Source organism: Eutrema salsugineum, unplaced genomic scaffold (assembly GCF_000478725.1).
Source record: "Eutrema salsugineum unplaced genomic scaffold, Eutsalg1_0 scaffold_5, whole genome shotgun sequence".
Lineage (NCBI taxonomy): Eukaryota > Viridiplantae > Streptophyta > Magnoliopsida > Brassicales > Brassicaceae > Eutrema > Eutrema salsugineum.
Genome location: NW_006256612.1, coordinates 14,555,702 through 14,575,422, shown reverse-complemented (window position 1 = coordinate 14,575,422; position 19,721 = coordinate 14,555,702). Strand labels below are relative to the sequence as shown.

The 19,721-nt window shown below is 39.8% G+C and overlaps 4 protein-coding genes across 9 annotated transcripts; 2 read left to right on the top strand and 2 right to left on the bottom strand.

Annotated features, from left to right (window-relative positions):
* Positions 1 to 22: 22 nt before the first annotated feature.
* Positions 23 to 5,367, top strand: LOC18994456 (pre-mRNA-processing factor 39). Of its 3 annotated transcripts, none has more exons than XM_024152066.1 (13): positions 23 to 160; positions 529 to 838; positions 975 to 1,084; positions 1,236 to 1,465; positions 2,027 to 2,194; positions 2,535 to 2,943; positions 3,402 to 3,545; positions 3,667 to 3,819; positions 3,915 to 4,031; positions 4,127 to 4,357; positions 4,451 to 4,756; positions 4,842 to 4,943; positions 5,041 to 5,367. In XM_024152066.1, the coding sequence occupies exons 2-13, from the start codon at positions 559 to 561 to the stop codon at positions 5,161 to 5,163; spliced, it is 2,373 nt and encodes a 790-aa protein (XP_024007834.1). In that variant the 5' UTR covers positions 23 to 160; positions 529 to 558; the 3' UTR covers positions 5,164 to 5,367. The 3 variants fall into 3 exon arrangements, with proteins under 3 accessions (XP_024007834.1, XP_006418169.1, XP_006418168.1); XM_006418106.2 differs by having other exon boundaries at positions 25 to 160; positions 518 to 838; XM_006418105.2 differs by lacking the exons at positions 23 to 160; positions 529 to 838; positions 975 to 1,084 and adding an exon at positions 1,784 to 1,885 and having other exon boundaries at positions 1,303 to 1,465.
* A 529-nt stretch (positions 5,368 to 5,896) lies between these two features.
* Positions 5,897 to 7,841, top strand: LOC18994455 (auxin-responsive protein IAA10). 4 transcript variants are annotated; one of them, XM_006418104.2, is made up of 6 exons: positions 5,897 to 6,101; positions 6,259 to 6,519; positions 6,794 to 7,104; positions 7,204 to 7,336; positions 7,433 to 7,494; positions 7,608 to 7,841. In XM_006418104.2, exons 2-6 carry the CDS (start codon positions 6,269 to 6,271, stop codon positions 7,631 to 7,633), a joined length of 783 nt encoding a protein of 260 aa, XP_006418167.1. In that variant the 5' UTR covers positions 5,897 to 6,101; positions 6,259 to 6,268; the 3' UTR covers positions 7,634 to 7,841. The 4 variants fall into 4 exon arrangements, with proteins under 4 accessions (XP_006418167.1, XP_024007837.1, XP_024007835.1 ...); XM_024152069.1 differs by having other exon boundaries at positions 6,243 to 6,519; XM_024152067.1 differs by having other exon boundaries at positions 5,897 to 6,519.
* A 139-nt stretch (positions 7,842 to 7,980) lies between these two features.
* Positions 7,981 to 10,484, bottom strand: LOC18994454 (subtilisin-like protease SBT1.2). The gene has a single exon (XM_006418103.2). It carries the CDS (start codon positions 10,455 to 10,457, stop codon positions 8,121 to 8,123), a length of 2,337 nt encoding a protein of 778 aa, XP_006418166.1. The 5' UTR covers positions 10,458 to 10,484; the 3' UTR covers positions 7,981 to 8,120.
* A 1,181-nt stretch (positions 10,485 to 11,665) lies between these two features.
* On the bottom strand, positions 11,666 to 17,935 carry LOC18994453 (ABC transporter C family member 5). Its single transcript, XM_006418102.2, has 11 exons — positions 17,676 to 17,935; positions 15,335 to 17,473; positions 14,919 to 15,239; positions 14,746 to 14,832; positions 13,831 to 14,529; positions 13,289 to 13,748; positions 12,980 to 13,194; positions 12,587 to 12,892; positions 12,414 to 12,477; positions 12,089 to 12,328; positions 11,666 to 11,988 (listed from the first exon to the last, which is right to left on the bottom strand). Exons 2-11 carry the CDS (start codon positions 17,381 to 17,383, stop codon positions 11,876 to 11,878), a joined length of 4,554 nt encoding a protein of 1,517 aa, XP_006418165.1. The 5' UTR covers positions 17,384 to 17,473; positions 17,676 to 17,935; the 3' UTR covers positions 11,666 to 11,875.
* Between the last annotated feature and the right edge of the window lie 1,786 nt (positions 17,936 to 19,721).

Sequence of the window (19,721 nt, the reverse complement as noted above, 5' to 3'; positions counted from 1 at the left end):
CGGTGTGCACCGACCAACACAGCACGCGTCGCCCTTCGTTTTGGTCTGGCGTCTCTAACCTTATACCCTCTTCCTGAAGACGAAACAACCCAAAATCACAAAAGAAAAACCTAGCTCTCCTCCATTGAAGCCACTTCCAAAGACAGCATTTACTTCCGAGGTTTTATATTCTTTCTTTGTATTTTATGAATTGGGAATACAACTCGTTTTTTTCTTCTGCTAGCTCTATAATTAGGTTTCGGATTTCTTTGAATTATGATTAGGTTTTGCTTTTCCCTGTTAGAAAAACTCTTATCCAGCTTTCCATATTTTGAATCGTAGACAGATATAGCGAGTTTTGCTTTTCACTGTTGTTTTTAATTTGCTTGTTTCGAGTTGAGCAGCTTTTTTTTATCTGTGTTTTCCGTTTGTATGCACACTTTAAGCCTCTTACTTCCTACACTTAATGACATCCGTGATGAGTGCAATATCAGTCTTCTATGTGCGTTCCACTAATTCCATTCTTATATGAACGTAGTTTTTTCGCAGTTTCGGTTTACAAGTCTGTTCTAGAAAGTTATGGGAGACAGCGAGGCCATGGTTGCCGAGGGCTATACCTCTGCTCCATATGGAGATTATAATGCTTCTGCTGCTACCGTGGAATCGACAGGGCAAGAAAACACCATTCCTGTAAACCAGAGCAATGCAACGAATGTTGATTCGTCTCAATCGGTCAGTAATGTGTCTTTGGTCAATGGGAATGCCCCTGAAGGTGGTTTGACTGCGCCAGTTGAGAATGGAATTGCAACAGATAACGTGTCTGTAACAGCTCCAGCAGCGGAGCATGGAGACAATCCTGGTAATTTCTTCTTCTTTTCAACCGCGTGTATGAGCACATTAATTCTTTTGTCAACAGAGGCGTCATTACAGATTTTAATTGGCCATTGTCGCATGTTAACTTTGATGATATAACTCTTCCTTCTCTGTTGTTACAGGCTCTACTCTTTCAGCTGAAGAGGAGCGCCTATGGAATATCGTCAGGGCTAATTCATTAGAGTTCAATGCTTGGACTGCTCTGATTGATGAGACAGAGAGGATAGCTCAGGTATGTGTGGATTTTCATAACGAATCTACTTGTTCCCTTTGTACTCAGCTCTGACCTCTGAAAACTTCTATATTTTGCTGAGTTTTATTTTCCAGCTAATTTATCCATTTGCTCGAGATTGGTAATGTTTCTCTTGCTGCCATAATCACAGGACAATATAGCAAAAATCCGGAAGGTGTATGATGCGTTCCTAGTTGAGTTCCCTTTGTGTTATGGCTATTGGAAGAAGTATGCAGACCATGAGGCTCGGGTAGGGGCAATGGACAAAGTCGTGGAAGTTTATGAAAGAGCAGTGCAGGGAGTGACATATTCAGTGGACATCTGGTTGCATTATTGCGTTTTTGCCATCAATACGTATGGAGATCCAGACACCATCAGAAGGTAATGAATGCTTATCTTCTATCTGTCTGTGTATTAACAGCCTGGTTGATATTTCAGTTACCTAGTTAAGATGATTTTGACCATCTAACCCTTTTCTTAGATTGCTACAGCAAGTTTCTGGCGGAAAGATCTGATGGAAATAATTTAGAAATACGTATTTTCTTTCATGCAATTTACTAGCTTTTGGGCCTTTTTTTATAGTTATATGAATATATGATATCTTCATCTCGAACTGCTCCGTTTTTGTGGTGCTCTATTACTTCTTTCGAAATTTTGAAGTTAAAATATACCTGTTTGAATTGTCACCTCCCCCCGAAGTGCAATTATATGCAAAATGCTGCTGGGAAGATGTCAACCAGTTTTGGGCTTAGGTAGCCTCTGACTGCTCGATTATGGCCATGGTATGCTTTTACCAGGAAGGTAAATGCAGTGTTTGGCAGTATCCTGCATTTAAAGAGTGAATCCTTTTTTCTCCATAGAACTTGTGGTTGTCTTTATTGATTGGATATGTCTTCATCTTTCTGCTCATATGACATTTTTTTGACTTTAATGCTACTGCAGGCTTTTTGAACGAGGTTTGGTTTACGTCGGAACTGATTTTCTGGCATCTCCATTGTGGGACAAATACATTGAGTATGAGTACATGCAGCAGGACTGGAGCCGACTTGCCATGATTTACACCAGAATATTGGAGAATCCTATTCAAAATCTCGATAGATACTTCAGCAGGTAATTTTCAAGTGATTTCATTAATCATTTTCCTCTGCCCGCTGAATTGAATAGAGTCAACTCATGTGGATTGTGATTGTTATGTTGACACTTCGTTGATTTAGCACTTAATTGAGTTAAGCTATCTTGCAGATGAGCTGTTTTCGTATATTTGATAAACTGAACTCGAGTGTCAAATCTAATTTTATCTCATCTGTTTTTGCTGTTCTTTCCTGATGACTTAGTATTAGCCAGTGTTCATAGGTTATGCTCAGAATCTTTAGTGTCTTTTTGATGTGTATTTTATCGCTATCGTTCTTGTGTTTTTTGTGTTGTTTAATAAGTGCTAGTCGTGCTGCAGTTTTAAGGAACTAGCTGAAACACGACCTCTGTCGGAGCTAAGGAGTGCTGAGGAATCCGCGGCAGCTGCTGCTGCTCCTGCTGCTGCTCCTGCTGCTTTTGATGCTTCTGAAAATGCACCATCTGAGTCTGATGGAAAGGCAGATGAAGGAAAATCTCAAGCTGATGGTTCCACCGAACAGTCTTCTATATTGGAAACTGCTGGTTCAACTGATCCGGAGGAGTTGAAGAAATACATAGGCATCAGAGAAGCCATGTATATAAAAGCCAAAGAGTTTGAATCTAAAGTAATTGGTTTTGAAATGACTATAAGAAGGCCCTATTTCCATGTGCGGCCTCTCAATGTTGCAGAGCTGGAGAATTGGCATGACTATTTGGATTTCATTGAGAGGGATGGAGACTTCAATAAGGTACTTGGGTGCTTAACTCTCTTATACGTGAAAATACTAGTGTTTTGTAGGTTTAAGTCGTAATATTATTGACCTACAGTTAAGTAGTATCTGGTGCATCATATGCTTTATTGGGTTAACGTTGGATCAAGCAACTTTAAATGGGAATAACTGAGACCAAAGCCTGGACTTTATTTGGTAACTTTAAGGCTAAGTACTTCACTTCACACTCAATTTTTCAAAGGATATTTTTAGGTTTGTGAGTTATCCTTATTGTTAAAGTTCCAATGTTATTAATGCAGGTGCCTTCCTAACAATCTATCTGTCTGGCAAGGAGGGTCCCTCCATATGTGAGGGCCCCTCTGTTCAACTTGTAGAGTATACCTTGTGGATTTCACCATTGTTCTTTCTATGTTTACATGTTTTTTTTTCCCTTAGTGATCAGCATATATGTTTTACATTCGTTTCGTTTCCAATAGGTGGTCAAGCTGTATGAAAGATGTGTTGTTGCATGCGCAAATTATCCTGAATACTGGATTCGATATGTACTAAGCATGGAAGAAAGAGGAAGTAAGGACCTTGCAGACAATGCCCTTGCTCGAGCAACTCAAATTTTTGTCAAGGTATGACATGTGTTTCACCAACCTTTTGGGTCTCATTACTTATGATTCGTCTTTGTAGGATAATTTTTTAATGTTCTATTTTACTTGCTTGGTTATTTATTTGCATTCTTTTCTGTGACAGAAACAACCAGAGATTCACATTTTTGCTGCTCGATTAAAAGAGCAGAATGGGGATATAGCTGGTGCTAGAGCTGCATTCCAATTAGTGCATTCCGAAATTTCTCCCGGACTTCTTGAAGCAGTAATTAAACATGCGAACATGGAACAGCGACTGGTAAGCTTTCATGAGCTAATAGTAACTGAAGAACTAGTATAGACTATCACCACTGTACCTTTCCTTTACTCGTCTCCTAATCTTCTTATTTGCAGGGAAATCTGGATGATGCTTTCTCTTTGTATGAGCAAGTGATTGCTGTTGAAAAGGGCAAAGAGAACTCCACATTACTACCGCTGCTGTATGCTCAGTATGCAAGGTTTACATACTTGGTATGTCACATGGTCTTCTAACTAAGACACTATAGTTTTCTTTATGGAGTATGTACTGGGCGTGCGTGGCTTACTATTTTCAATAATACTTTCAGGTTTCAGGGGATGCTGAGAAAGCTAGGAGGATTGTAGTCGAAGGACTTGACCACGTGCAACTGTCAAAACCTTTCATGGAAGCACTGATTCATTTTGAGAGTATTCTGCCACGACCAAGACAGATTGATTACCTTGAGCCACTTGTAGAAAAAGTTGTAAAGCCAAATGCAGATACCCAGAACATTGCAAGTTCCACTGAGAGAGAAGAGCTGTCGTTAATATATATAGAGGTAACAGAAAAAGAAGCGACCAGTCTATTCTTTCTAACATCATGTATCTATATTTTGGGGTTTAACTCTCTAATGTTTGTATGGCTTTTGCAGTTCCTGGGCCTTTTTGGAGATGTTAAGTCCATTAGAAAAGCAGAAGATCAACATGCTAAACTCTTTTTACCTCGCCGTAGCACGTCAGAGCTGAGAAAACGTAGCGCAGATGATTATCTCTCTTCAGATAGGACGAAAATGGCAAAAACTTACAACGGTACTCCGCCTGCTCAGCCAGTGTCCAATGCATATCCAAACGCACAGGCTCAATGGTCCGGTGGCTTCGCTGCACAGCCTCAGACCTGGCCGCAAGCACAAGCCGCTCCTGCACAACCGCAACAATGGAATCCTGCCTATGGGCAACAGGTAAAAAACCAAAAATAGATTCTACCGATTTCCTTCCTACTATACTTTCTCTTTATTGTAATAGTTTCCAATATACACGTTTTAGGCTGCCTATGGTGCATATGGTGGCTATCCCGCTGGCTATACCACTCCACAAGCACCAACGCCTGTGCCACAGACCGCTGCTTATGGCGCCTATCCTGCTCAGGTAACGAAAATGTTATTAGTGAAAGTTGAGGGTTTCAAGAATTAACGGGGAAGTCCTTGATCAACTAACGGACTCTTTCTTTATGAGAAATTTGCAGTCATATCCAGCACAGAGTTATGCACCTCCAGTTGCAGCTGCAGCGGCAGCTGCGGCACCAGTGGCTGCGCCGGCGCAGCAACCAGCTGCTGCTCCTCAAGCCTACTACAACACTTACTACTGAGCCTGTGGATGTTGCTGACATGCTGTTGCTGAAGCTGGTCCGTTTTTGTCGTGGGAACTACAGTCATTTGCTCCTTACCTACTCAACAGAGCCTTGTCTATGTTATCAGTGACATTAGTTTACTTCTTTAGTTGCTTGGATTTTCGCTGGTCCTGTTTAAGATTGTAACCAGAGAAGTTTGAATCGATGAGCCGGGTAGTGTGATATTGATGCCAGTTAATTTTGCAGAACAAAAAAAAGGAATTTAAAAGAAAATCAGGGAATTGATATACAAACAAATTAATGGAAAATTTTGAAAAGGAAAAAGAAGTAATGGGCAAATTTGATTTTATGGGTAAATCTGTGAGAAATTTTTATATTCATTTTTCATTAAAACATAGTTTGTGTGATTTTTCGTCTTTAACTCTTCATCATTTTCATGTGGCATTTCTTGAAAACACATACCATAACATGTTCCCCATGGTAGTCTGTGATGCTACCAGTAGCAGGCTGACATTTTCCATCTAACTTATAAGGGTTTCGAGATAGAGAGAGATAAGGAATGTAAGTAAAATTGATCGAAGAGGATAAAGAAGAACCTTAATTTACGCAACGCTTTAATTACGCAAAACTTTGATTACAACGTAAATTAAGTGTCGTTGGAAGCGTATTCAGGTGGGTCCCATATTATTTTAAATATAATTATTTAAGCCCTGATAACTTAATTAGACGAACAAACCCCACCAAACCCAAACATCCGTGTACAGTTTCCGCTTTTTCCTTCTCCATTTGCCCTCTCTATGAGAAAAGATCGTTTATTTTGATCCGAGAATCGAAGTCGCTCTCGGATTTTTCGTAGTTCCCAATTTTAAGTTCCGGGATATCTGTTCGGTGCGTAGCTTTTTTGCGTCAATAAAAATAAAAACTTTAAAAAGTCTCGAAATTTCAGAATTCTAGAGGTATTACAAGTTGAAACCTTTTTGTTCGTTTAGTTTTGTTTCGCAAAAACTTGATCGATGATTTCTTAGCTACTGAGCGGCGTTTTCCTCTTCTTTCTTTGTTTTCTGTTAATTGATTTGGGATAATGAATGGTTTACGAGATTTTTGTTCTTCAAGTGGGTCGGTGATGATCGGAGTATCACCAGCTGACGAAGACGACAACGCCGCTCTGTCGTCGGAGGATTCGTCTTGCCCGGACGATTTAGTGTCAGGGACAGAGCTCGACCTAGCTCTGGGTCTTGGCATTGGTCTGAATAGTCGTCGGAATCACTCAAAGACTCGATCTTCTTCGTCATCTTTGGCTTCTTCGTCTTCTTCTCTGACCAGAGAAAGTGGAACCAAACGGTCTGCTGATTCTTCTGCGGCTCCCTCAAAAGGGTAAATTCATCTTCGAGACTTTATATTATAATCTATATACATGTATGTATAGAATCTAAGCAAGGTAGTTTTGTTGGACTGAATGTCACACAGAGATTATAGACCTTTGTATTGTGAAATTAAATTAATCGCAGGATTAGATCATATCGAGTGTTCTCTGAAATGTTTTGAGTTATACTTGTGGAATACTTGTTTAAATGTTACAAGGGGTCTCTTGTGTATTGCTGTTTACAAATTCGTCTTCTGATTAGATTAATTTTGGTGATGGGAGCAGACAAGTTGCGGTAGGGTGGCCGCCTCTACGAACTTACAGAATCAACAGTTTGGTGAACCAAGCAAAGTCCTTGGCCACTGAAGACGGTTTGTGTTCTGACATCCAAAAGGACACAACAAAAAATGGCGTCGTGGCTGCAAAGAACTATGATGCTTGCTTCATCAAATCGACCAAGACTCCAATGCTTGTGAAGGTGACAATGGACGGAGTAATAATTGGAAGGAAGGTTGATCTCAATGCTTTGGATTCTTATCAAGGCTTGGCAAAAACTTTGGAACAGATGTTTTTTCAGATACCGTCTTCTGTAACAAGTCAGTTACTAATTCTATTTTCGTGAGATTCCATATGATTCTGCTTGTCAAATTCTGTGTCTCTTAAAAAAATTCTGGTTTTGATTGATGAATTTGCAGGATCAGACACGCAAGAATGCAAGACAATCAAGGAAACACATGCTTCAGAATTGCTGGAAGGCTCATCGGAATATATCATCACGTATCAAGATAAAGACGAAGATTGGATGCTTGTAGGAGATGTTCCTTGGCAGTACGTAGTTACCCTTAATATATTCCCATCATCATATGTATTTGTTATGTGGCACATCGAGTTCTATTTAAACGATCCTGTCATGTGTGTTTTCAGGATGTTCCTCGGGTCCGTGAAAAGACTGAGAATCATGAGAACATCAAGTGAAACTGGGATTGGTAAGTAGAGATTCTTTACATAGTAAAAGCAACAATGCATTTGTTGAGAAAACATTCTCAGCTCAACATCTCTCTTAAATCGTTCTGAAAGGTGGAATCATCTTCTTTGTCAGGTGCAAATGATGGAACAGATAGATAAAAGGAGAAAAGAACACAAACCTATTCTTTTACTTGAGAGAAAAACCAGGTTTCTTCAATTCATTTACATCTCGTTGGCCTGTTAATCGTTGATCATATTCACGAGTATATATGTGTCATGTGGTCGTTTGTGAATATCTTTGAAGGTAATTTGTATATTTAGGGTTTATCAAATTTATCTCCTTTTGATCGTGTAACTCCAAATCGGCCAGTAATTTGTAGGAAAATCAAACGAAGCAAGCTGGATTAGGTTCTAGAGATGAAAAATGATAAACTTGAAAACTCTGATAAAGAGTCATCAGTAATTTCATTAAAATCTGAAAAATAACAACAACAAACAATCAGCTTCAGTCACAACTCAGATGTAGCTAGCTTCCTTCTTGTTTCGATTCGTCTCTGAGGTTTTCTCGCATAAAAACCTCGAAACCTAATAATTCGACCATTAACGCTAACTCTTGAAACAGAAATGAAAAGTTTCCTTCTTTAGCTCAATTATTCTTCAATGTCACAGAGATCGGACTCCTAACTCGCTGCATCAGATTCCGAGAGTTGACCCAAGTCAACTGTCCCTGCGCAAAGGTAGCCACCTTCCCTCCTCTGTTTCTCTTCTTCAATACAAACCAAACTCGATAGCTCAGAGTTTGATCCGCGTGGCTGAACACAAGTCTCTTAGGGTTCACAATCACTTTGATCCCCTCGGGAGCTTTAACATTCACCGAGTATATCGAATTCGGACTCCCAACGTTAGTCACACGTCTTGTGATCATTTCCGTCGTCTTCCCACGTTTGAAAATCACGGAAATCGACGGGTAATTGAGGCTAAAACCTGGGTTTTTCCGGAGGATTCCACTGCAGCTCACGTTCTTATGAGTGATTGCTAAAATGTCTGATCTTGTGAACCCAATACTGCAGAGGTAAGTGATGTAATCCACCGGTTCAATGTTGTAAACCAATCCCGGGTTAATCGCCTTTACCGGATTCACATGCCCTGCTCCAATCGCAAACACTCCTGCTGGTTTCTTCCCATCCTTTATCCATTTCCCTCGACGATCATACAAATCCGCCGTTGTCATCATCGCCGATTTGATTGCAGCAGGAGACCAGTTCGGGTATGTAGACCGGACAAGAGCAGTGATTCCGCTGACATGTGGACAAGACATCGAAGTTCCTGACATTACAGTGAAGTTAACTCTTCTTGAATCATAAGGGAGACCTGTTGGTCCTAGGTTTTGAGGCCAAGCCGCGATGATATTGACTCCAGGAGCAATCATATCCGGTTTAAGGATCGAAGGGTTGGCTAAACTCGGTCCTCGAGCTGAAAACTGAGCCACCTCCGGTGCTCTCGACCGTCCAATCACTGTCCCACCAAAAATGATCCGAGCCTTTGGTTTCACCGTGGCGTTCACGTAACCTTTCAGAAGAAGTGACTCTGCGTAACCGATCAATGTAGCTGGTAAGAGATGGACGTCGACAGAATCTTCTTCTTGGTTGATCTCTGTGTTAGCTAAGATCATTGCAACTCCACCTGCTTCTTTAATCGCTTGTCCTTTCTCTGATCTTCCGTTGACTCCTCGGTCACAGATCACCATTTTGCCTCTGATCTTCTCTCTTGGAAGTGACCCTCTCAAGCAGAACTCACTGCCTTTATCTCCTCCCGTGACGTAAATCACCTCGAGCTCTCTCTCGGCTTTCTTTAAACCTTTCCCTGGATACAACGACTCTCCATAGAGAAGGTTCCCGTTAGCTAACCGGACCACGGCGGGAAATCTTCGATCAAGCGTGCCTGCACCAATGGTTGAGATCCAAGGAGCTGTGTTCGCAACCGAGCTGGAGATTGGACCGTTGTTACCAGCTGCACAGATTACTGAAATCCCGTGTTCCATGGCTCTGAAGGTTCCAATGGCTATTGTATCATCGTAGAGAGGAATCGGAAAGCCGCCAAGGGAGAGCGAAAGAACATCGACTTTGTCTTGAATCGCTACATCTATGGCCGCAAGAATGTCTGAGCTGTAACATCCATTGAACCAACAAACTTTGTAAGCCGCAATGTGAGCTCCAGGAGCCATGCCACGAGCTACACCAGCTCCATTGCCAAGAACATTCGCCATCGAAACAGAGGATCCACCAGCTGTTGAAGCGGTGTGCGTCCCGTGTCCTGTTGAATCTCTTGCGGATATGTACTCACGGGGCATGTTTGGTGATTCCTGTGGCGAATTAGCCACACGGTGGCCTCTGATGAAGAATCTAGCACCGATTAGCTTCCTGTTACAGCTCGAGGAACTGAAACTCTCTCCTTCTTGGCAAATTCCTCTCCATTTTCGTGGGATTGAAGGCATCCCGGTATCGTCGAAGCTAGGACTCTCAGGCCAAACCCCGGTATCAAGCACGCCGATAATCGTGCCTTGGCCAAACCGAGATTTGGACCATACACCGGAGTTTCCAAGACCGTCGAGTCCCAAGAACTTGTAAGAGTAAGTGGTTTGAACCTGAAGAACATGGTCAGGTCTCACTGCGACAACTTCAGGTGAACTTCTCAGCGTCTCAGCCTCTGATTCAGTTAATTGAGCAGCAAATCCTTCAATGGCAGAGTCATACGAGTAGAGAAGCCGTGAAGAAGGCTCTTCGTCTTCTTCTTCAACACCTAGAACCGCTTCTTGGAGGAAAGAAAGATGCCAATCAAACTTTGAGGTAAAGGTTTTAGCGGTTTCGCTATTCGGATGAAGCTGAATGATGTAAGTCTGTTTCTGCAGGAACTCTGAGGAAGAAGAAGAAGAAGAAGTAAAAAGAAGAAAGATAATGCCGAGAAAGAAATTTTTGGGTCCCATTGTAGAGAAGAAGTGAACAAAAGTTTCGCTTTAGTGTTGTAGTTTTTGAAGTGCATGGTTCTGGAGAAGAAGAAGAATTGGGTATTTAAAGAAGAGTGAAGAGAATTCAAAAGCTGGGATTTGGATTCTAAGGAAGAAGATGAAGCTCGTGAAGAGTAAGAGCTCTTCATCACGAGTTTCATTTGTATGTTGCAGAGGTAGGAGCTTCTTGTTCTCTTTCTTTTAAGATTTTCAAAGCTGTAGACATGAACTATTAAGTGGAACTGTGGAAGCTGTTAAGGTTTCTCACTTGTAATAAGGGGGTTTTGTCTCTGTCTCTGTTTTTTTTTTTTTGAGGTTTTTTTTTTTTTGTTCACGAGATGTTATGGTTAGAGTTTATTGCATATTAGTTTGTGTAGCCTTTGCAAGAAACAAAAGATTCGAAATTTATTTGGTTCAGTTTCCGATAAATATTTGTTAGGCTTGCAGCTTGATCTAAAAGTCAATTAAACCGATATTTCCTTTAAACAAATGTACAAATAAAATTTTGAAATTCGATGAATTTTCTTACGAATGTATTTTATCGTTTACTTTTGATTTGATTAACCAATCAGAATTTAGTAGATATGCAAATTTTATTCAGTTCTTTTTCTTTTCATCATTTTATTCACTTCAATGTTTACGGCGATTTCATGTTATATGGGTTATCAAATATATTTATGGAAACTCAGTCAATGTCTTAAATAGAAAATGTGACCGTTGGAAGGAAAGTAAATGCAGCAGCGCGTTGAGATTACTACGTGCATTTATTTATACACGCATGCTGCACACGCCTCGTTTTCCATCGAGTACTGCGTCATTGTACGATGCCGTAGTATATTGTGTATCTATTTTATCGGGCTCTATATGGGAATATCTTAAGCCCAATATAGATTGTGGCCCATACCCGTTTACACTGCTACACTGCATTGTATGGTAAAATATTCCGGTGTTTGACAACTCGCATGTTAAAATAGGCGTCATTGTTGTTCAATGGAAATTTGTTTAATGCTTACGGTGCTATGGATCATGGTGAATTTCTACTATCAAAAACTAAATAATCATTTCCAATCAGATTTAAGAAAATAATTATTTACCATCTCTATAATTATTCTAACCATACCAAAAAAAAGGCATCTTCTCTTCTAACCTTCTCTTTGTTTTTTGTAGATTATTGATAACATTAGAAGAAAAAGAACCACATAAACTAATGCTGTAACGTACAAAAAGGTGTCTTTCAGTGTTCAGAAGAACAGATCTTAAAAGTATTTGATTGCTTCCTTTCATGCTTCCTTTAACCCAGTGGAAAACTCTATCTTACTTAGACCTTAAGCTTTGTCACATATTTCAGTTTTTATATTCCCTTGAGAAACCCCTAGCCTGAATTTTAACATCAATCATCACAAATCAGGCATTCCACTAGATCTTGAGGAGTATTCCGTTACCAATTTTAAGAACATCGACGATTTGTCTTCTAAGAGCCGCGCAGGAGAATCAAACTCTGCTACTCTACCTGCAACACAAACCGTAAAACAAACATTGAATTCTCTCAAAAGACAGGGGTAATACGAAGAATAGATTCATGTTTCTTGGCTTTTGTATGTATGACTAACCGTCGCTGAGAACCAAAACAAGGTCACTGTCGATAACAGTTGGGATCCGGTGAGCAATGGTGCAGACCGTGCAGCCTTCAAACTCGGTTCTGATTATCTTCTGGATCAAATTGTCTGTTGCTGTGTCGACTGATGCTGTTGCTTCATCAAGAACAAGTATTCTTGCTTGTTTAAGTAATGCTCGTCCAAGTGACACAAGCTGTCTCTGCCCAACACTCCAGTTATCTCCATTTTCTAGCACTAAACCAGTTCATGTTTCAAATCCAGAAATCAGTAGAAAGAAAAAGGGGATCAAAATAAGGACTTTTTTGGTGCAATAAGTTACCTGGAGAGTCCAGTTTTAGGTCTTTTCCTCTAACAACGTCGCCAAGCTGGGACTTATCAAGTGCCTGTAAGAAAATAGTTTGAGTAAATCTCTCTGGAATCAAGCTTCATTTCCCATGTATTTGCGTCATATGCAGAAAGAAGATGGATGTGAAACAAACATAATATATATACCTCCCAGATTTTATCATCTGAATGTTCTTCAAGTGGGTCAAGATTTCCACGGATTGTTCCTTCAAATAATGTAGGATCTTGAGGTATGATACCGAGGCGACTACGGAGATCATGAAGACCTATTTGAGAGATATCAATGTTGTCTATAGTAATTCTTCCAGAAGTTGGCTCAATTAACCGAAACAAAGCTTGAATCAAAGTCGACTTTCCGCTTCCCGTTCGTCCAACAATTCCTATTTTTGTTCCACCCGGGAACACGCAGCTTATCCCGTGGAGTACCGTTGGAAGATTCTCAGCATAACGAACCTTCAATAAAAAAAAAAAATCGAAACAATAAGAAAACATGGAAAGAAAGTGCAGAGAGGTGATAAAAATAGTATTTTTGCTAAGTACCTTAACATCAAGTAGCTCAATTGTTCCCTTTTCAGGCCACGTGGAAGGCGGCTGGAAATCTTCCATAACTGCTGGGGCTTCTCCTGAAATCTGGCTGTACTGATAAATCCTTTCGATCGATATAATTTTGTTTTCGAGCTTACAAAAGCTAAGTATCCATCTTGATAGACGTCCATTCAAGTTAAGCCCATATGTCACAGCAAGCCCTGCCATGCCTAATTACAAACAGAAACAACAAGATTTAGCAAAAACCGGGCTGGGATTGGTGTTTGTTGATGCTATTTTGCTAAAGGAACTAGAGAGACTTACTTGGATCAATGGTTCCATGTGGAAAACTGACGAGTAAAACCATACAGAAAGCAAACACAAGTGTGGAGAGTAATTCCATGCGTAAACAAAGCCATTCTATAGCTGCGATACTGCAGAAGAAAGGTCGAGCAAAACAATCGAGAAGATAAAGATTCCTCTTGATGAATCTTTTTTCCTGCCCAAATCCTCTTATCGTGGCTGCACCAGCTATTGATTCTCCAAAGAGATGAATAATTGGAGACTTCTGGATACTAACAATGCGGACCAGTTCTCTTGAAGAAGCCATGTAATATTTCTGCATCCAAAAGCAAGCAACCGCCACGGGGACAACAAGAAGGAAAACTTGCCAGGTAACATTGGTCATTACACCGACAATTCCAAAGAGCTGTATTGTTGTTGAAGCAAACCCACCGAGTCTAAATGGAATGTCAAGGTCTACAACACTTTGATCAATAGAAACCTGCACACGGATAAAAATTTCCAAAGTGAGAAGGTACTATAGAAAATGTGGTTTTTGATTACATATCATCACATCTACATACCCGATTCAAGATTCTTCCTGCAGGAGTGGAATCAAAGAATGACATTGGCGCTCGAAACACACTTCTAAGCATATTCAAGAACAGCTTCTGCGCAGCAGCTAGACCAAAAGTTGCAACCAGAGCAGCTCGTACAAATATGAACACGGAGCTTCCAAAAGCTAAGGCCGTATAAACAACGAGAAGAACTGTAGGATCCACTTTGGACTGGTCACCTTCAGTTTGAGGATTCGCCCAAGCCATCCACCAATTGCTAGCAATCTGAAGAAATTGGAAAGAAGCTTGTGCGAGTATAATAAGAGGAATCAGAAGCCCTTTATATGCTGCACCCATGTATGACAAGTACACCTTCATGCTGACTTTTCCCTTTACTCTTTCTTCTTCTTGAACAAGCTGCTTTTTCCGGGAACGCTTTGCTTTCTTCTTCTTCTCTTTGATTGCCTTTAGATCTGAAGCAGATCCACCATCTTGTACTTCCTTTGCCAAAGTCTCGATGTCATTTTCATAAACATCTGACTTTGAATTATGCAAGACCAAAGTATCGAGAATTGGATTTTCATCAGAGTCTTCTGAGGATGGACTTGGGATGTCCATTGCCTCGATTGCTTCATGGTGGGCAGATACTAAGGCCTTAAAGTCAGTACCTGCTTGTAGCAGATCATCATATTTACCCGATTGAATAATCCTGCCTTCCTTCAGAACCTTTGAAAAAAAAAAAAACAAAAAAAACATCTTCAGAGCTTGTCATACGATAAATCGTTTGAATACTCCAACAATTTTACCTTTCTGCAACAATAGAGACAAGTTCATCACAGCTGGTAAGCTAAACACCTATAAGAGACCCTTTAGCATTTCTAAAAGGACCAGCAGTAGCCGAAATTAAAATGCGTAGTAAAATCGAGAAAAAGAGTTTCTTACCAATATTAGATCAGCTGCAGGTAGAAACTCAACTTGATGCGTCACAAAAACCACAGTTTTCTCAGCCAACGCAGATAGAATATAATCCTGTAGAGCCATTAATTACCACGTTATGCAAACGTTCAAACTCACAATATGAAAACGTGATTGGTGATTATAAAATTGCTGATTACCCTAAACAAATCAGAGCCAGTGTGTGCATCAAGAGCACTAAATGGGTCATCTAGTAAATAAATGTCAGCATCTTGATATAATGCCCTTGCAAGTTGTACACGTTGCTTCTGGCCGCCACTAAGATTTATGCCTCTCTCTCCAATAATCGTTTGGTCCCCATGTGAGAAAAGCTCTAAATCTTTCTTTAGGGAACATGCTTGTATCACATTCTTGTACTTTGCTTTCTCCATTGGACTGCCAAATAGAATGTTTTCTTCAATGTTACCAGACTGAATCCAAGCCGACTGAGACACATAACCAGTAGTACCACATATTCTAACCTATATAACAATTATCAGCAGGACGATTAATGATAACCAGAGAATAATAAACAAGTAACGGAGCAATTTAGACGAAACACCACACATTAACTTACTTCACCAGAGATTTTCGGGATTTCCCCGAGGATGCATGAGATAAAGCTTGATTTTCCAGAGCCAACTGTGCCACAGACAGCCACACGCATACCCTTCTCTACTTTCATCTGAATCCCAGATAGTGTCGGTCTTGAAGAAAACGGGTCCCAACAAAACACACCATCTCTAATCTCTATGGCTATATTTGAATGTCCACGTGGAATAACAGTAGTTGCATCTTCCTGAAGCTCTTCCTCCTGCAAGAACCCGGAAATCCTATCAAGAGAAACCTTTGTCTGAGCCATCATTGATACCAGATCAGGAAAGTTCCTAAGTGGCTCCTGAAGAATTCTGAATGTCGCCAGAGCAGAAAGAACACCTCCAGCTGTTAGTTGAGTGCCTAGGAATATTGAAGTAGCGAATGTAACTGCGGATACAAAGATTGGGGAACTCCAAAAGATGAAGGTAACAAAAGCCTGTGAATATAAGGCTTTGCGAAGCCATCCATATTCCTCTTCCCTCATTTCTTCCAATCTCACTCTGTACCGATCTTCCCACGCCTGCAATTTCAGAACTCTCATGTTCCTAAGACACTCTGACGTTTTCCTCATTCTTTCGTCTTTTGCAGCCATCAACTTATCTTGGTACTCCTCCTGAATCTTAGCCAAAGGAATTGTGACAAGAATCGAGATTATAGTCGCAACTAATGTAGCTATAAATGCTATGCCCACACTTTTGTATAAGATTGCAAGAGCGAGTATTATTTGCATCGGAAGCATCCAAATATCATGAAGATACCACGAGTAATCTCCTATGCGCTGGACATCGACTGCCATGTAGTTTACAATTTCTCCGCTCGTGTGATTCTGCTTGGCTATACTCGAAAGTTTCAGACCTTTCCTGTATACCATCGCTGTTAGAGCTGATCTAACATGCATCCCTAAGATATCAACCCCCATATACCACTGACGAGTGGTGACTGTCTCTACAAGCTTGGACGTAAAAAATATCCCGGCGAGAACATATCCTTCGTGAGGGAAAATCTCCTTCCCTCCAAGATAATCAACAAAGTAGCTGATCAAGTACGGGCCTACATAGGACACAAGAGTATTCAACCCAGCAAAGACTGCGTTGCACGCTGCTTCTTTCCAAAAGGATTTCAGAATTGCACGGGCTAAAGAAGGAGGTTTCGAAGGATTCTCGGATTTCGATCTCTTCCAATTCGACTTCAAGACCTTATAACTGGACTTGGCTCTATCTTTTGGTGCAAGAAGGGGTATATCCTTCAGCTCAAGCGGTCTTTTTGAGCCGGCTGAGAGAAGTGGATCCAACCAAGAAAGTGTAACTAGGCTAACTAGTCCAGCACTACTATAGGGAGTGACTTTAAGACAAGCTGCCTCTTCTTCGACAAGCAAAGGCTCTTGAAGATCAGAAGAGCTTAGGCGAACTTCAATACCAGAGATTCCTCTCAACGCCACAAAGCAAAGAAACCCGAGAGCAGGTGTAACAGCTAAATTGGCCACGACATGAGAAGAACACCCGCTCCAACCTTCAATCGCTAGCCTTCTTCCGTCCACGTACAAAGTACAGAGACAAATCGAAAACGACAAGAACCACCATATCCTCAGCAACAAGGGTAACTTCTCTGATGGCTTGTATTTCAAATGAAGAACTAAGAAGCTAAGAACAAACCAAGCTAAACCCTGAGCAGCTGGGAAGCAGAGAACAAACCAGTCACTGACTTCTCTTATAACTCTAATCCCATCAAACCCTAACACCAAAACTTGCACGCCTAACACATAGAAGCAACAGAGCAAAGATAATTTGAACCCAATCCCAATAACACTAACATCGTTATTCTCTCTTTCCAAGCTAACATTACGACTAGAAGCTGAAACCGTATCTTCCTTAGTGAGCCTATCTCTGCCTCTTCTCACACAGACGAGAACCTGCCTCGCGGAGACAGCAAATAGAAACACAACAAAAAGCGCGAGGTTGATGACGACGGAACAGAGCTCCAATAGTGGCAAATGCTCTCCAAAGATGGACGAGATCTCATTAAAATCCATGATCGAAAGATTCGTGAGAGAGTTTGTTTGAGATCAACAGGCGGATTCTTCGAGCTAAAAGGAGCATCTCACTACATCCCAAAACCGTGGCTGCAAACGAAAGCAAACAAAAACCAGAGAGACTTATGAATCTTTTTTCAAAGTCTATCGACACATTGCAAATCAAAACAAATTGAGTTTCTCTGCGTAACCCAACACGTAGGATCAATCACAGAGCATAAAAATATAAATAAAAAGACGCGAACAAAGAAACAAAAACAAAAAGAAACACAACGGTGCGTTTGGTCCTCACCAGCTTTGGTAGATCAAAATCGATAGGTCCCAGAAAGAAGCAAATCAGCTGAAACCAGACGTCACTCGAGGAAAATCGAGAATTCGTGAGAGAAAGAGAGAGACGAAGAAGCAGAGAAGATCTCTCTTCGCTTAAAAATTAAAACTCAAAAGAGATAATCTTTTCTTCTCTTTCTCTCTAATCCTTCTATAGCAAAACGAAAAAATGCAAAATTTATGGGTCGATTCGATTGTGTACACTAGTGAGAGAAAGATTTGAGGAATTAATAAAGACGTTTCCTTTCGGCTTTTTTTTTTCCTTCGTGGGCTTACTGTATTATACAGCCGTAACCTTTTTTGGGTGCTTACGATGCTTGACGTCGATGTCAAAATGTGAGTGTGTTTATTTGGAATGTGACCTTTTTAAAATTAATTATTGTATTATTGAATATTATTGACCACTATTTTCAATAAAAGCGCCCATGATTTAATCTTTAAGCATACTAATGCGTTGCAATGAATCATATTCTGCTTTTTTTTCTACGTTTTTGTTCTCTCGATTATTCATCCTTTTTATTTATATATCTAACAAATTTTGGGAACAATGGAGGAACCTTACGGTCCATGGAATATTCTTGCTACACGTGAGTATATGTGTTGTCTACAATACTAATAAACTATTTAGATGTCGGTAATTGCAGTAATATTTAACAAAATATATTGAACGTCTTCTCGAATTCATTTGTATAAGCTGAAGATAGATACGTTATGTCGTTATCCTTTTACAATAATAGAAACGAAAACCATTTTAATATCTAAGCACTAAACAATGATCAGACTAATGTGTCAGCTTGAATCAAAGTGATAAGAATAACTTAGAGTTTGCAGAAATGGTTTTACATAATCTAACAAATGAATTTATCAGTGTACGTACAACGTATATCCACCAAATGAACCTAATCTCATGATCGGTTAATTAAATCAATTGAGTCAAAAATCTACATGCACTCTTTGCCCAAAGAGTGTGTGTGAGACTATTCAAATGAAAGGGTGGGCCTGAATTAGAAAGTAAACTAATAATATGATGAATTATTAAGAAGATAGATATACCGATATTTATTTCTAATTCAGTACTGCCCGTATGTTTGTTCGTGGAGACAAGATTCAATGTGCGGATGACGACTTACTACACATGCTGACATGCCATGCATATGCTTCTTATTTGGCATAGCATTTTCTTATTAATACAAGATTAATGTCAATTACTAATTGCTGACTATACATTTAAAAAGTACGTGAAGATGTCATTTAATACAAAACAATGTATTGGTGTTGGTTATAGTTTCCGTTTTATATTTGTAGTTAATTATTAATACACGGTACGTAAGGTACGTTAACCCAATTCTAGTTGGCAATGAGGATTGTACGTGTTTTTTTTTTTTTGGTAAAATATGAGGATTGTACGTTCTTCCGCATATATTCTTTTATTGGAATCAAATCTTCTTTTCACTTTGTTTTCACGGTAAATAAACAATTTCAAATATAATGGATATATGTAAGAGTTAAGACGATGATGTAACAATCTAGAAGCCATGATATATAATGTATTAATGTATTTTAATTTTAAGCAAAACAATGATGATCTAATATAATGGTTTCACTACAATTTAATATAATTGTTGCTGGCTCTGCATAGTTTTGTCATTTGCGTTTGTTTGGTATCGTCGTGGATCTGTTCAAACCTTTTTGTACCACTTCTATACTGCCAGCTCACGTCCCACTTTCTTTCATATAATTTTTTATTCGTTTATTATTTTATACGTGTACAAAAGCAAATCTAGAAAGGTAGCTTTTCGTATATGGAAAAGATATATAGTGTGTTACGTTAATTCACGAAACAATATATATATGAATCAAATGTCGCTTATATATGAAGATTGTTCATATGACGCGATAGACGACAAACAAAAAGGTTTAAATCTGAATGTCAATTGAGCTAGAAAGTCTTCTCTCTTGCGAAAGGTGCATAACAATGATGGTGGAATGAACAAATGCCTAACCTAACACA